Source organism: Panulirus ornatus, chromosome 13 (assembly GCF_036320965.1).
Source record: "Panulirus ornatus isolate Po-2019 chromosome 13, ASM3632096v1, whole genome shotgun sequence".
Classification (NCBI taxonomy): Eukaryota; Metazoa; Arthropoda; class Malacostraca; order Decapoda; family Palinuridae; genus Panulirus; species Panulirus ornatus.
The window spans coordinates 88,831-105,285 of record NC_092236.1 but is presented as its reverse complement, the minus strand read 5'-3'; the positions used below and the strand labels follow the sequence as shown (position 1 = coordinate 105,285).

The window sequence follows — 16,455 nt, the reverse complement described above, 5'->3', positions numbered from 1 at the left end:
TTTTTTTTTCTTTTTTTTATATATACTTTGTCGCTGTCTCCCGCGTTTGCGAGGTAGCGCAAGGAAACAGACGAAAGAAATAGCCTAACCCCCCCCATACACATGTATATACATACGTCCACACACGCAAATATACATACCTACACAGCTTTCCATGGTTTACCCCAGACGCTTCACATGCCTTGATTCAATCCACTGACAGCACGTCAACCCCGGTATACCACATCGCTCCAATTCAGTCTATTCCTTGCCCTCCGTTCACCCTCCTGCATGTTCAGGCCCCGATCATACAAAATCTTTTTCACTCCATCTTTCCACCTCCAATTTGGTCTCCCTCTTCTCCTTGTTCCCTCCACCTCCGACACATATATCCTCTTGGTCAATCTTTCCTCACTCATCCTCTCCATGTGCCCACACCACTTCAAAACACCCTCTTCTGCTTTCTCAACCACGCTCTTTTTATCTCCACACATCTCTCTTACTCTTACGTTACTCACTCGATCAAACCACCTCACACCACACATTGTCCTCAAACATCTCATTTTCAGCACATCCATCCTCCTGTGCACAACTCTATCCATAGCCCACAGCCTCGCAACCATACAACATTGTTGGAACCACTATTCCTTCAAACATACCCATTTTTGCTTTCCGAGATAATGTTCTCGACTTCCACACATTCTTCAAGGCCCCCAGAATTTTCGCCCCCTCCCCCACCCTATGATCCACTTCCGCTTCCATGGTTACATCCACTGCCAGATCCACTCCCAGATATCTAAAACACTTCACTTCCTCCAGTTTTTCTCCATTCAAACTCACCTCCCAATTGACTTGACCCTCAACCCTACTGTACCTAATAACCTTGCTCTTATTCACATTTACTCTTAACTTTCTTCTTCCACACACTTTACCAAACTCAGTCACCAGCTTCTGCAGTTTCTCACATGAATCAGCCACCAGCGCTGTATCATCAGCGAACAACAACTGACTCACTTCCCAAGCTCTCTCATCCCCAACAGACTTCATACTTGCCCCTCTTTCCAAAACTCTTGCATTTACCTCCCTAACAACCCCATCCATAAACAAATTAAACAACCATGGAGACATCACACACCCCTGCCGCAAACCTACATTCACTGAGAACCAATCCCTTTCCTCTCTTCCTACACGTACACATGCCTTACATCCTCGATAAAAACTTTTCACTGCTTCTAACAACTTTCCTCCCACACCATATATTCTTAATACCTTCCACAGAGCATCTCTATCAACTCTATCATATGCCTTCTCCAGATCCATAAATGCTACATACAAATCCATTTGCTTTTCTAAGTATTTCTCACATACATTCTTCAAAGCAAACACCTGATCCACACATCCTCTACCACTTCTTAAACCACACTGCTCTTCCCCAATCTGATGCTCTGTACATGCCTTCACCCTCTCAATCAATACCCTCCCATATAATTTACCAGGAATACTCAACAAACTTATACCTCTGTAATTTGAGCACTCACTCTTATCCCCTTTGCCTTTGTACAATGGCACTATGCACGCATTCCGCCAATCCTCAGGCACCTCACCATGAGTCATACATACATTAAATAACCTTACCAACCAGTCAACAATACAGTCACCCCCTTTTTTAATAAATTCCACTGCAATACCATCCAAACCTGCTGCCTTGCCGGCTTTCATCTTCCGCAAAGCTTTTACTACCTCTTCTCTGTTTACCAAATCATTTTCCCTAACCCTCTCACTTTGCACACCACCTCGACCAAAACACCCTATATCTGCCACTCTATCATCAAACACATTCAACAAACCTTCAAAATACTCACTCCATCTCCTTCTCACATCACCACTACTTGTTATCACCTCCCCATTTGCGCCCTTCACTGAAGTTCCCATTTGCTCCCTTGTCTTACGCACTTTAATTACCTCCTTCCAGAACATCTTTTTATTCTCCCTAAAATGGGAAACAGAAGAAGGAGTTACGCGGGGAGTGCTCATCCTCCTCGAAGGCTGAGTGGGGTGCCTAAATGTGTGTGGATGTAACCAAGATGTGAAAAAAGGAGAGATAGGTAGTATGTTTGAGGAAAGGAACCTGGATGTTTTGGCTCTGAGTGAAACGAAGCTCAAGGGTAAAGGGGAAGAGTGGTTTGGGAATGTCTGGGGAGTAAAGTCAGGGGTTAGTGAGAGGACAAGAGCAAGGGAAGGAGTAGCAATACTCCTGAAACAGGAGTTGTGGGAGTATGTGATAGAGTGTAAGAAAGTAAATTCTCGATTAATATGGGTAAAACTGAAAGTTGAGGGAGAGAGGTGGGTGATTACTGGTGCATATGCACCTGGGCATGAGAAGAAAGATCAAGAGAGGCAAGTGTTTTGGGAGCAGCTGAATGAGTGTGTTAGTGGTTTTGATGCACGAGACCGGGTTATAGCGATGGGTGATTTGAATGCAAAGGTGAGTAATGTGGCAGTTGAGGGAATAATTGGTATACATGGGGTGTTCAGTGTTGTAAATGGAAATGGTGAAGAGCTTGTAGATTTATGTGCTGAAAAAGGACTGATGATTGGGAATACCTGGTTTAAAAAGCGAGATATACATAAGTATACTTATGTAAGTAGGAGAGATGGCCAGAGAGCGTTATTGGATTACGTGTTAATTGACAGGCGTGCGAAAGAGAGACTTTTGGATGTTAATGTGCTGAGAGGTGCAACTGGAGGGATGTCTGATCATTATCTTGTGGAGGCTAAGGTGAAGATTTGTATGGGTTTTCAGAAAAGAAGAGTGAATGTTGGGGTGAAGAGGGTGGTGAGAGTAAGTGAGCTTGAGAAGGAGACCTGTGTGAGGAAGTACCAGGAGAGACTGAGTACAGAATGGAAAAAGGTGAGAACAATGGAAGCAAGGGGAGTGGGGGAGGAATGGGATGTATTTAGGGAATCAGTGATGGATTGCGCAAAAGATGCTTGTGGCATGAGAAGAGTGGGAGGTGGGTTGATTAGAAAGGGTAGTGAGTGGTGGGATGAAGAAGTAAGAGTATTAGTGAAAGAGAAGAGAGAGGCATTTGGACGATTTTTGCAGGGAAAAAATGCAATTGAGTGGGAGATGTATAAAAGAAAGAGACAGGAGGTCAAGAGAAAGGTGCAAGAGGTGAAAAAAAGGGCAAATGAGAGTTGGGGTGAGAGAGTATCATATATATATATATATATATATATATATATATATATATATATATATATATATATATATATATTTTTTTTTTTTTTTTTTTTTCATACTATTTGCCATTTCCCGCGTTAGCGAGGTAGCGTTAAGAACAGAGAACTGGGCCTTAGAGGGAAATATCCTCACCTGACCCCTTATCTGTTCCTTCTTTTGGAAAATTAGAAAAAAAAAAAGAGGGGGGAGGATTTCCAGCCACCCACTCCCTCCCCTTTTAGTCGCCTTCTACGACACGCAGGGAATACGTGGAAAGTATTCTTTCTCCCCTATCCCCAGGGATACATACATATATATATATATATATATGTATGGAATTTATTAAAAAAGGGGGTGACTGTATTGTTGACTGGTTGGTAAGGTTATTTAATGTATGTATGACTCATGGTGAGGTGCCTGAGGATTGGCGGAATGCGTGCATAGTGCCATTGTACAAAGGCAAAGGGGATAAGAGTGAGTGCTCAAATTACAGAGGTATAAGTTTGTTGAGTATTCCTGGTAAATTATATGGGAGGGTATTGATTGAGAGGGTGAAGGCATGTACAGAGCATCAGATCGGGGAAGAGCAGTGTGGTTTCAGAAGTGGTAGAGGATGTGTGGATCAGGTGTTTGCTTTGAAGAATGTATGTGAGAAATACTTAGAAAAGCAAATGGATTTGTATGTAGCATTTATGGATCTGGAGAAGGCATATGATAGAGTTGATAGAGATGCTCTGTGGAAGGTATTAAGAATATATGGTGTGGGAGGCAAGTTGTTAGAAGCAGTGAAAAGTTTTTATCGAGGATGTAAGGCATGTGTACGTGTAGGAAGAGAGGAAAGTGATTGGTTCTCAGTGAATGTAGGTTTGCGGCAGGGGTGTGTGATGTCTACATGGTTGTTTAATTTGTTTATGGATGGGGTTGTTAGGGAGGTGAATGCAAGAGTTTTGGAAAGAGGGGCAAGTATGAAGTCTGTTGGGGATGAGAGAGCTTGGGAAGTGAGTCAGTTGTTGTTCGCTGATGATACAGCGCTGGTGGCTGATTCATGTGAGAAACTGCAGAAGCTGGTGACTGAGTTTGGTAAAGTGTGTGAAAGAAGAAAGTTAAGAGTAAATGTGAATAAGAGCAAGGTTATTAGGTACAGTAGGGTTGAGGGTCAAGTCAATTGGGAGGTGAGTTTGAATGTAGAAAAACTGGAGGAAGTGAAGTGTTTTAGATATCTGGGAGTGGATCTGGCAGTGGATGGAACCATGGAAGCGGAAGTGGATCATAGGGTGGGGGAGGGGGCGAAAATTCTGGGAGCCTTGAAGAATGTGTGGAAGTCGAGAACATTATCTCGGAAAGCAAAAATGGGTATGTTTGAAGGAATAGTGGTTCCAACAATGTTGTATGGTTGCGAGGCGTGGGCTAAGGATAGAGTTGTATGCAGGAGGATGGATGTGCTGGAAATGAGATGTTTGAGGACAATGTGTGGTGTGAGGTGGTTTGATCGAGTAAGTAACGTAAGGGTAAGAGAGATGTGTGGAAATAAAAAGAGCGTGGTTGAGAGAGCAGAAGAGGGTGTTTTGAAATGGTTTGGGCACATGGAGAGAATGAGTGAGGAAAGATTGACCAAGAGGATATATGTGTTGGAGGTGGAGGGAACGAGGAGAAGAGGGAGACCAAATTGGAAGTGGAAAGATGGAGTGAAAAAGATTTTGTGTGATCGGGGCCTGAACATGCAGGAGGGTGAAAGGAGGGCAAGGAATAGAGTGAATTGGAGCGATGTGGTATACCGGGGTTGACGTGCTGTCAGTGGATTGAATCAAGGCATGTGAAGCGTCTGGGGTAAACCATGGAAAGCTGTGTAGGTATGTATATTTGCGTGTGTGGACGTATGTATATACATGTGTATGGGGGTGGGTTGGGCCATTTCTTTCGTCTGTTTCCTTGCGCTACCTCGCAGACGCGGGAGACAGCGACAAAGCAAAAAAAAAAAAAAAATATATTTTCTTTTCTTTTCTTTCATACTATTCGCCATTTCCCGCATTAGTGAGGTAGCGTTAAGAACAGAGGACTGGGCCTTTGAGAGAATATCCTCACGTGGCCCCCTACTCTGTTTCTTCTTTTGGAAAATTAAAAAAAAATGAGATGGGAGGATTTCCAGGCCCCCGCTATATATATATATATATATATATATATATATATATATATATATATATATATATAGACAGCGACAAAGCAAAAATATATATATATATATATATATATATATATATATATATATATATATATATATATATATTTTTTTTTTTGCTTTGTCGCTGTCTCCCACGTTTGCGAGGTAGCGACAAGGCAAAAAAAAATATATATATATATTCTTTCTTTCTTTCAAACCATTCGCCATTTCCCGCGTTATATATATATATTTTCCCTGGGGATAGGGGAGAAAGAACACTTCCCAAGTATTCCCTGCGTGTCGTAGAAGGTGACTAAAAGGGAAGGGAGCGGGGGGCTGGAAATCCTCCCCTCTCATTTTTTTTTTTAATTTTCCAAAAGCAGGAACAGAGAAGGGGGCCAGGTGACGATGTTCCCTCAAAGGTCCAGTCCTCTGTTCTTAGCGCTACCTTGCTAACGTGGGAAATGGCGAATAGTATGAAAGTATGAATATATGTATATATGGAAATGAGATGTTTGAGGACAATGTGTGGTGTGAGGTGGTTTGATCGAGTAAGTAACGTAAGGGTAAGAGAGATGTGTGGAAATAAAAAGAGCGTGGTCGAGAGAGCAGAAGAGGGTGTTTTGAAATGGTTTGGGCACATGGAGAGAATGAGTGAGGAGAGATTGACCAAGAGGATATATGTGTCGGAGGTGGAGGGAACGAGGAGAAGAGGGAGACCAAATTGGAGGTGGAAAGATGGAGTGAAAAAGATTTTGTGTGATCGGGGCCTGAACATGCAGGAGGGTGAAAGGAGGGCAAGAAATAGAGTGAATTGGAGTCATGTGGTATACAGGGGTTGACGTGCTGTCAGTGGATTGAAGCAAGGCATGTGAAGCGTCTGGGGTAAACCATGGAAAGCTGTGTAGGTATGTATATTTGCGTGTCTGGACGTGTGTATGTACATGTGTATGGGGGGGGGGTTGGGCCATTTCTTTCGTCTGTTTCCTTGCGCTACCTCGCAAACGCGGGAGACAGCGACAAAGTATAAAAAAAAAAAAAAAAAAAAAATATATATATATATATTTTTATTTATTTATTTTACTTTGTCGCTGTCTCCCGCGTTTAGGTAGCACAAGGAAACAGATGGAAGAAATGGCCCAACCCACCCACATACACATGTATATACATACACGTCCATATACATACACGTCCACACACGCAAATATACCTATAGATCTCAATGTACACATATATATACACACACAGACACATACATATACACCCATGCAAACAATTCACACTGTCTGCCTTTATTCATTCCCATCGCCACCTTGCCACACATGGAATACCATCCCCCTCCCCCCTCATGTGTGCGAGGTAGCGCTAGGGAAAGACAACAAAGGCCCCATTCGTTCACACTCAGTCTCTAGCTGTCATGCAATAATGCCCGAAACCACAGCTCCCTTTCGACATCCAGGCCCCACACAACTTTCCATGGTTTACCCCAGACGCTTCACATGCCCTGGTTCAATCCATTGACAGCAGGTCGACCCCGGTATACCACATTGATCCAATTCACTCTATTCCTTGCATGCCTTTCACCCTCCTGCATGTTCAGGCCCCGATCACTCAAAATCTTTTTCACTCCATCATTCCACCTCCAATTTGGTCTCCCACTTCTCGTTCCCTCCACCTCTGACACATATATCCTCTTGGTCAATCTTTCCTCACTCGTTCTCTCCATATATATATATATATATATATATATATATATATATACATATATATATATATATATATATATATATATATATTTTTTTTTTTTTTTTTTTTTCATACTTTGTCGCTGTCTCCCGCGTTTGCGAGGTAGCGCAAGGAAACAGACGAAAGAAATGGCCCAACCCCCCCCCATACACATGTATATACATACGTCCACACACGCAAATATACATACCTACACAGCTTTCCATGGTTTACCCCGGACGCTTCACATGCCTTGATTCAATCCACTGACAGCACGTCAGCCCCGGTATACCACATCGCTCCAATTCACTCTGTTCCTTGCCCGCCTTTCACCCTCCTGCATGTTCAGGCCCCGATCACACAAAATCTTTTTCACTCCATCTTTCCACCTCCAATTTGGTCTCCCTCTTCTCCTTGTTCCCTCCACCTCCGACACATATATCCTCTTGGTCAATCTTTCCTCACTCATTCTCTCCATGTGCCCAAACCATTTCAAAACACCCTCTTCTGCTCTCTCAACCACGCTCTTTTTATTTCCACACATCTCTCTTACCCTTACGTTACTTACTCGATCAAACCACCTCACACCACACATTTTCCTCAAACATCTCATTTCCAGCACATCCATCCTCCTGCGCACATCTCTATCCATAGCCCACGCCTCGCAACCATACAACATTGTTGGAACCACTATTCCTTCAAACATACCCATTTTTGCTTTCCGAGATAATGTTCTCGACTCCCACACATTTTTCAAGGCTCCCAAAATTTTCGCCCCCTCCCCCACCCTATGATCCACTTCCACTTCCATGGTTCCATCCGCTGACAGATCCACTCCCAGATATCTAAAACACTTCACTTCCTCCAGTTTTTCTCCATTCAAACTCACCTCCCAATTGACTTGACCCTCACCCCTACTGTACCTAATAACCTTGCTCTTATTCACATTCACTCTTAACTTTCCTGTGGATCAGGTGTTTGCTTTGAAGAATGTATGTGAGAAATACTTAGAAAAGCAAATGGATTTGTATGTAGCATTTATGGATCTGGAGAAGGCATATGATAGAGTTGATAGAGATGCTCTGTGGAAGGTATTAAGAATATATGGTGTGGGAGGCAAGTTGTTAGAAGCAGTGAAAAGTTTTTATTGAGGATGTAAGGCATGTGTACGTGTAGGAAGAGAGGAAAGTGATTGGTTCTCAGTGAATGTAGGTTTGCGGCAGGGGTGTGTGATGTCTCCATGGTTGTTTAATTTGTTTATGGATGGGGTTGTTAGGGAGGTAAATGCAAGAGTCCTGGAAAGAGGGGCAAGTATGAAGTCTGTTGGGGATGAGAGAGCTTGGGAAGTGAGTCAGTTGTTGTTCGCTGATGATACAGCGCTGGTGGCTGATTCATGTGAGAAACTGCAGAAGCTGGTGACTGAGTTTGGTAAATATATATATATATATATATATATATATATATATATATATATATATATATATATATATATATATATATATATATTTACCAGGAATACTCAACAAACTTATACCTCTGTAATTTGAGCACTCACTCTTATCCCCTTTGCCTTTGTACAATGGCACTATGCACGCATTCCGCCAATCCTCAGGCACCTCACCGTGAGTCATACATACATTAAATAACCTTACCAACCAGTCAACAATACAGTCACCCCCTTTTTTAATAAATTCCACTGCAATACCATCCAAACCTGCTGCCTTGCCGGCTTTCATCTTCCGCAAAGCTTTTACTACCTCTTCTCTGTTTACCAAATCATTTTCCCTAACCCTCTCACTTTGCACACCACCTTGACCAAAACACCCTATATCTGCCACTCTATCATCAAACACATTCAACAAACCCTCAAAATACTCACTCCATCTCCTTCTCACATCACCACTACTTGTTATCACCTCCCCATTTGCGCCCTTCACTGAAGTTCCCATTTGCTCCATTGTCTTACGCACTTTATTTACCTCCTTCCAGAACATCTTTTTATTCTCCCTAAAATTTAATGATACTCTCTCACCCCAACTCTCATTTGCCCTTTTTTCACCTCTTGCACCTTTCTCTTGACCTCCTGTCTCTTTCTTTTATACGTCTCCCACTCAACTGCATTTTTTCCCTGCAAAAATCGTCCAAATGCCTCTCTCTTCTCTTTCACTAATACGCTTACTTCTACATCCCACCACTCACTACCCTTTCTAATCAACCCACCTCCCACTCTTCTCATGCCACAAGCATCTTTTGCGCAATCCATCACTGATTCCCTAAATACATCCCATTCCTCTCCCACTCCCCTTACTTCCATTGTTCTCACCTTTCTCCATTCTGTACTCGGTCTCTCCTGGTACTTCCTCACACAAGGTATTGTATATGGGAGGGTATTGATTGAGAGGGTGAAGGCATGTACAGAGCATCAGATTGGGGAAGAGCAGTGTGGTTTCAGAAGTGGTAGAGGATGTGTGGATCAGGTGTTTGCTTTGAAGATTGTATGTGAGAAATACTTAGAAAAGCAAATGGATTTGTATGTAGCATTTATGGATCTGGAGAAGGCATATGATAGAGTTGACAGAGATGCTCTGTGGAAGGTATTAAGAATATATGGTGTGGGAGGCAAGTTGTTAGAAGCAGTGAAAAGTTTTTATCGAGGATGTACGGCATGTGTACATGTAGGAAGAGAGAAAAGTGATTGGTTCTCAGTGAATGTAGGTTTGCGGCAGGGGTGTGTGATGTCTCCATGGTTGTTTAATTTGTTTATGGATGGGGTTGTTAGGGAGGTGAATGCAAGAGTTTTGGAAAGAGGGGCAAGTATGAAGTCTGTTGGGGATGAGAGAGCTGGGAAGTGAGTCAGTTGTTGTTCGCTGGTGATACAGCGCTGGTGGCTGATTCATGTGAGAAACTGCAGAGGCTGGTGACTGAGTTTGGTAAAGTGTGTGAAAGAAGAAAGTTAAGAGTAAATGTGAATAAGAGCAAGGTTATTAGGTACAGTAGGGTTGAGGGTCAAGTCAATTGGGAGGTGAGTTTGAATGGAGAAAAACTGGAGGAAGTGAAGTGTTTTAGATATCTGGGAGTGGATCTGGCAGCGGATGGAAACATGGAAGTGAAAGTGGATCATAGGGTGGGGGAGGGGGCGAAAATCCTGGGAGCCTTGAAGAATGTGTGGAAGTCGAGAACATTATCTCGGAAAGCAAAAATGGGTATGTCTGAAGGAATAGTGGTTCCAACAATGTTGTATGGTTGCGAGGCGTGGGCTATGGATAGAGTTGTGCGCAGGAGGATGGATGTGCTGGAAATGAGATGTTTGAGGACAATGTGTGGTGTGAGGTGGTTTGATCGAGTAAGTAACGTAAGGGTAAGAGAGATGTGTGGAAATAAAAAGAGCGTGGTTGAGAGAGCAGAAGAGGGTGTTTTGAAATGGTTTGGGCACATGGAGAGAATGAGTGAGGAAAGATTGACCAAGAGGATATATGTGTCGGAGGTGGAGGGAACGAGGAGAAGAGGGAGACCAAATTGGAGGTGGAAAGATGGAGTGAAAAAGATTTTGTGTGATCGGGGCCTGAACATGCAGGAGGGTGAAAGGAGGGCAAGGAATAGAGTGAATTGGAGCGACGTGGTATACCGGGGTTGACGTGCTGTCAGTGGATTGAATCGGGGCATGTGAAGCGTCTGGGGTAAACCATGGAAAGCTGTGTAGGTATGTATATTTTGCGTGTGTGGACGTATGTATATACATGTGTATGGGGGTGGGTTGGGCCATTTCTTTCATCTGTTTCCTTGCGCTACCTCGCAAACGCGGGAGACAGCGGCAAAAAAGAAAAAAAAAAATATATATATATGTATATATATATATATATATATATATATATATATATATATATATATATATTTTCTTTTGTTTTTTGCTTTGTCGCTGTCTCCTGCATTTGCGAGGTAGCGCAAGGAAACAGACAAAGAAATGGCCCAACCCACCCCCATACACATGTATATACATGTCCACACACGTAAAATATACATACCTACACAGCTTTCCATGGTTTACCCCAGATGCTTCACATGCCCTGATTCAATCCACTGACAGCACGTCAACCCCGGTATACCACATCGATCCAATTCACTCTATTCCTTGCCCTCCTTTCACCCTCCTGCATGTTCAAGCCCCGATCACACAAAATCTTTTTCACTCCATCTTTCCACCTCCAATTTGGTCTCCCACTTCTCCTCGTTCCCTCCACCTCCGACACATATATCCTCTTGGTCAACCTTTCCTCACTCATTCTCTCCATGTGCCCAAACCATTTCAAAACACACTCTTCTGCTCTCTCAACCACGCTCTTTTTATTTCCACACATCTCTCTTACCCTTACGTTACTTACTCGATCAAACCACCTCACACCACACATTGTCCTCAAACATCTCATTTCCAGTACATCCATCCTCCTGCGCACAACTCTATCCATAGCTCACGCCTCGCAACCATACAACATTGTTGGAACCAATATTCCTTCAAACATACCCATTTTTGCTTTCCGAGATAATGTTCTCTCCTTCCACACATTCTTCAGCGCTCCCAGAACCTTCGCCCCCTCTCCCACCCTGTGACTCACTTCCGCTTCCATGGTTATATCTGCTGCCAAATCCACTCCCAGATATCTAAAACACTTCACTTCCTCCAGTTTTCCTCCATTCAAACTTACCTCCCAAGTGACTTGTCCCTCAACCCTACTGCACCTAATAACCTTGCTCTTATTCACATATACTCTGCTTACTTCTTTCATACATCTTAACAAACTCAATCACCAACTTCTACAATTTCTCACTCGAATCAACCACCAGTGCTGTATCATCAGCGAACAACAACTTACTCACTTCCCAAGCCCCCTTGTCTACAATAGACTGCATACTTGCACCTCTCTCCAAAACTCTTGCATTCACCTCCCTAACAACCCCATTCATAAACAAATTAAACAACCATGGAGATATCACGCATCCCTACTGCAAACCAACATTCACTGGGAACCAATCACTTTCCTCTCTTCCTAATCGTACACATGCCTTACATCCTCAATAAAAATTTTTCACTACTTCTAGCAACTTAACTCCCACACCATAATACTCTTAATACCTTCCACAGAGCATCTCTATCAACTCTGTCATATGCCTTTTCCATATCCATAAATTCTACATACACATCCATCAGTTCTTCTAAGTATTTTTCACATACATTCTTCAAAGCAAACACTTGATCCACAAGTCCTCTACCTCTCCTGAAACCACACTGCTCTTCCCCAATCTGATGCTCTGTACATGCCTTGACCCTCTCAATCAATACCCTCCCATATAATTTCCCAGGAATACTCAACAAACTTATACCTCTGTAATTTGAAAACTCACTTTTATCCCCTTTGACTTTGTAAAATGGAACTATGCATGCATTTTGCCAATCTTCAGGCACTTCACCATGAACCATACATACATTGGATATCCTCACCAACCAGTCAACAACACAGTCACTCCCTTTTTTAATAAATTCCACTGCAATACCATCCAAACCCACCGCCTTGCCGGCTTTCATCTTCTGCAAAGGTTTCACTACCTCTTCTCTGTTTACCAAATCATCCTCCCTGACCCTCTCACTTCGCATACCACCTCGACCAAAACACCCTATACCTGCCACTCAATCATCAAACACATTCAACAAACCTTCAAAATACTCACTCCATCTCCCTCTCACTTCACCACTACTTTTTATTATCTCCCCGTTAACCCCCTTCATCAATGTTCCCATTTGTTCTCTTGTCTTATGCACTTTATATACCTCCCTCCAAATATCTTTTTATTCTCCCTAAACTTTAATGATACTCTCTCACCCCAACTCTCATTTGCCCTCTTTTTCACCTCTTGCACCTTTCTCTTGACCTCTTGCCTCTTTCTTTTGTATATCTTCCAGTCATTTGAACTATTTCCCTGCAAAAATCATCCAAATGCTTCTCTCTACTCATTCACTAACAGTCTTACTTCATACCATCACACACTACCCTTTCTAATCTGCCCACCTCCTACCTTTCTCATGCCACAAGCATCTTTTGTGCAAGCTATCACTGCTTCCCTAAATACATCCCATTCCTCCTCCACTCCCCTTACGTCATTTGCTCTCACCTTTTTCCATTCTGCACTCAATCTCTCCTGGTACTTCCTCACACACGTCTCCTTTTCAAGCTCACTTACTGTCACCAATCTCTCCAACATTCTCTCTTCTTTTCTGAAAACCTCTACATATCTTCACCTTTGCCTCCACAAGATAATGATCAGACATCTCTCTCGATGCCCCTTTCAGCACATTAACATCCAAAAGTCTCTCTTTCACGCGCCTATCAATGAACACATAATACAATAACACTCTCTGGCCATCTCTCTTACTTACATACCTATACTTATATATATCTCTCTTTTTAAACTAGGTATTCCAAATCACCAGTCCTTTTTCAGAACACAAATCTACAAGCTCTTCACCTTTTCCATTTACAACAATGAACACCCCATGTACACTAATTTTACCCTCAACTGCCACATTACTCACCTTTGCATTCAAATGAACTATCACTATAACCCGGTCTCGTGCATCAAAGCTGCTAACACACTCACTCAGATGCTCCCAAAACACTTGCCTCTCATGATCTTTCTTCTCATGACCAAGTGCATAGACACCAATAATCACCCAACTCTCTCCATCCATTTTCAGTTTTACCCATAATAATCTAGAGTTTACTTTCTTACACTCTATCACATACTCCCACAACTCCTGCTGCAAGTAGAGCTACTCCTTCCTCTGCTCTTGTCCTCTCACCAACCCCTGACTTTACTCGCAAGACATCTCCAAACCACTCTTCCCCTTTACCCTTAAGCTTCATTTCACTCAGAATCAAAACATCCAGGTTCCTTTCTTCAAACCCACTACCTATCTCTCCTTTTTTCTCATCTCGGTTACATCCATACATATTTAGACACCCTAAGCTGAGCCTTTGAGGATGATGAGCACTCCCCACATGACTCCTTATTCTGTTTCCCCTTTTAGAAAGTTAAAATACAAGGAGGGGAGGGTTTCTAGCCCCCCACTCCCATCCCCTTTAGTCGCCTTCTATAACACGCAGGGAATGCATGTGAAGTATTCTTTCTCCCCTATCCCTAAGGATAGAGAATAGGGAAGGTGGGGAGAAAGAATTCTGCCTCTGCATTCCCGAATTTCATAAAAGGCGACTCAAGGGGTGGGTGCAATAGGCTGGAAACTCTCCCCTTCATGTATTTTGGTCCCTAAAAGTGGAAAAAGAAGGAGTCAGGGAGGGAGTGTTCATCCTCTTTGAAGGCTCAGACTAGGGTATCTAAACAAATGTGTGTGGATGTAACCAAGATGAAAAGAGAGGAGATATGTAGCATGTTTGCAGAAAGAAACCTGGATGTTCTGGTTCTGAGTGAAACAAAACTCAAAAGAGAAGAATGGTCAAGAAATGTCTTAGGAGTAAAGTAAGTGGTTAAAGGACAAAAGCTAAAGAAGGAATAGCATGACTCCTAAAGCAGGAGTCGTGGGAGTGTGTGATATAATGTAAGAAAGTAAACTCAAGACTGATGTGAGTAAAACCAGAAGAGGATGGCAAGAGAAGGTTGATAACTGATACTTATGCACCAGGGTATGAAAAGAGGTAAGTGTTTCGGGAGTAGCTGAGTGAGCGTGTCAGCAGTTTTGGTGTAAGAGATCAGGTATTGGTGACAGGTGAATTAAATACAAAAGTAAGTAATGCTATACAAAATAAGTAATGCAGCAGTTGAGGGGGCCCAGTAACTGACTGGGGGCTATAGGTTTACTGCATTATGCATGACAGTTAGAGAGAGAATGTGAACAAATGGGGCTGTATCTTTGTTTGTTCCTGGTGCTGCTTCACTGGTACAGAAAAGAGTAGACATTTACAAGGCTTTGTTTTTGTTTTATGAGTATTAATACACAAGTTTTTTGATACATGTTAAAATCTTGGATCATGTAGTCTGGTGAATTACCATAATCTGGCTATAATACTTGTAACTTATGAGAACAAAATTAAAGCTTTCTTTTAAAAAAAGAAAAAATACCTGTGTAGCCGTTGCTTTCACTGCCTGGGACACATTTTCTCTAACTTGAGCAGCCATACCTGGTTTCCCCAGGGCACGTGTGAATTTTCGTTCTGCCATAACTGAAATTCAGATTTAGATATCAAATACATAAACTAATGAGGCATAATCAACATGTAGTATGCTTATGATGTTCAGTCTTATAACTTACACATAATATATGAACACCCTAAAATTGTCTGATAAATTATTCCAGCAATGATATACTGTAATCATTCAACAAAAAAGTGCAAATTTCTATATAATTCTTTACAGTGCAATAAAGGTTTTATATAAATAAACTTAGGACATCAAATCTATAAACAAGGCATCCTTTACTTGACTTTAACATTGTTTCTCTCCTTCTTGGGCCTCCTCATTCTGGCCAAATAGAAAAGATAGGACAATTCGGATCTCTGCTTGCATGTCTACAATAGCATTAAACTACCAATAAAACCTAAAACACAAGTTGGGATGTGCTAAAGCTAATTTCAAGGTAAAGGTAAAAAAGGCTACCATTTAATTTGTATCTAAAGGTTACAAAAATGCTGATCTAAAATGGACTTTAACAGGACTTAATAACAAAGCAGACCTTAAAATAAACTTTATAAGAAATCAATTCTAATAAACTTACATCATTCCAATGAGGCGCATACACTATCAATGACACGTTACACATGCGATACCATCTAATCACAGTCTGAGCTATACATGGCATAGCACTTATCTTAATCGGAATATCTTGAACTCTGAACATATAAACTTACGTTACTTCACATGAACATTCGGCCATGAACTTGGGTTGGGTGGGGCACGGCAACTATATTTAGGTAAAATCTATCATTTCCTCAATCATTTTTGCAAAATTTTATAGCAAAACTTATTCAGCCACATAAGTTTATAAAATATATTACACTTACCGGAATGAATCGTCTATGAGGTATAAGTTGTAGGATCATGGAAGATAGTCATCTCCAACATCTCTTTTGTTTACATTCTTCAAACGGGTCGTTTAACTGCAGAACTTACTGTATTCAACTCAAGTTGTAATGGCAGTCGATAAATGAGAATATCTGAGAGGAGCATATTCTTGGTAAATAACAATGGTACTTCTAAAATGAAAAAACACAGAATTACTATAAGAGAAGTTTGAAAATTACGCTGTTAAAACCGCAAATTTAAGGCATTCAGCGGTAGATTTGTTTCGTCATTAGAGTCTATAGTACTT

The 16,455-nt window shown here is 41.9% G+C and overlaps 1 protein-coding gene across 1 annotated transcript in view; it reads right to left on the bottom strand.

Moving 5' to 3' along the window:
- Positions 1 to 16,415, bottom strand: part of Ziz (dedicator of cytokinesis protein Ziz) — a 526,511-nt gene extending 510,096 nt beyond the window's left edge. Inside the window, exons 1-2 of the mRNA XM_071669140.1 lie at positions 16,148 to 16,415; positions 15,210 to 15,310 (exon numbers count right to left, since the gene is read on the bottom strand). Of these exons, the coding sequence (XP_071525241.1) occupies positions 15,210 to 15,308 (99 nt within the window). The 5' untranslated portion in view covers positions 15,309 to 15,310; positions 16,148 to 16,415. The remainder of the gene's footprint in view (positions 1 to 15,209; positions 15,311 to 16,147) is intronic.
- Between the last annotated feature and the right edge of the window lie 40 nt (positions 16,416 to 16,455).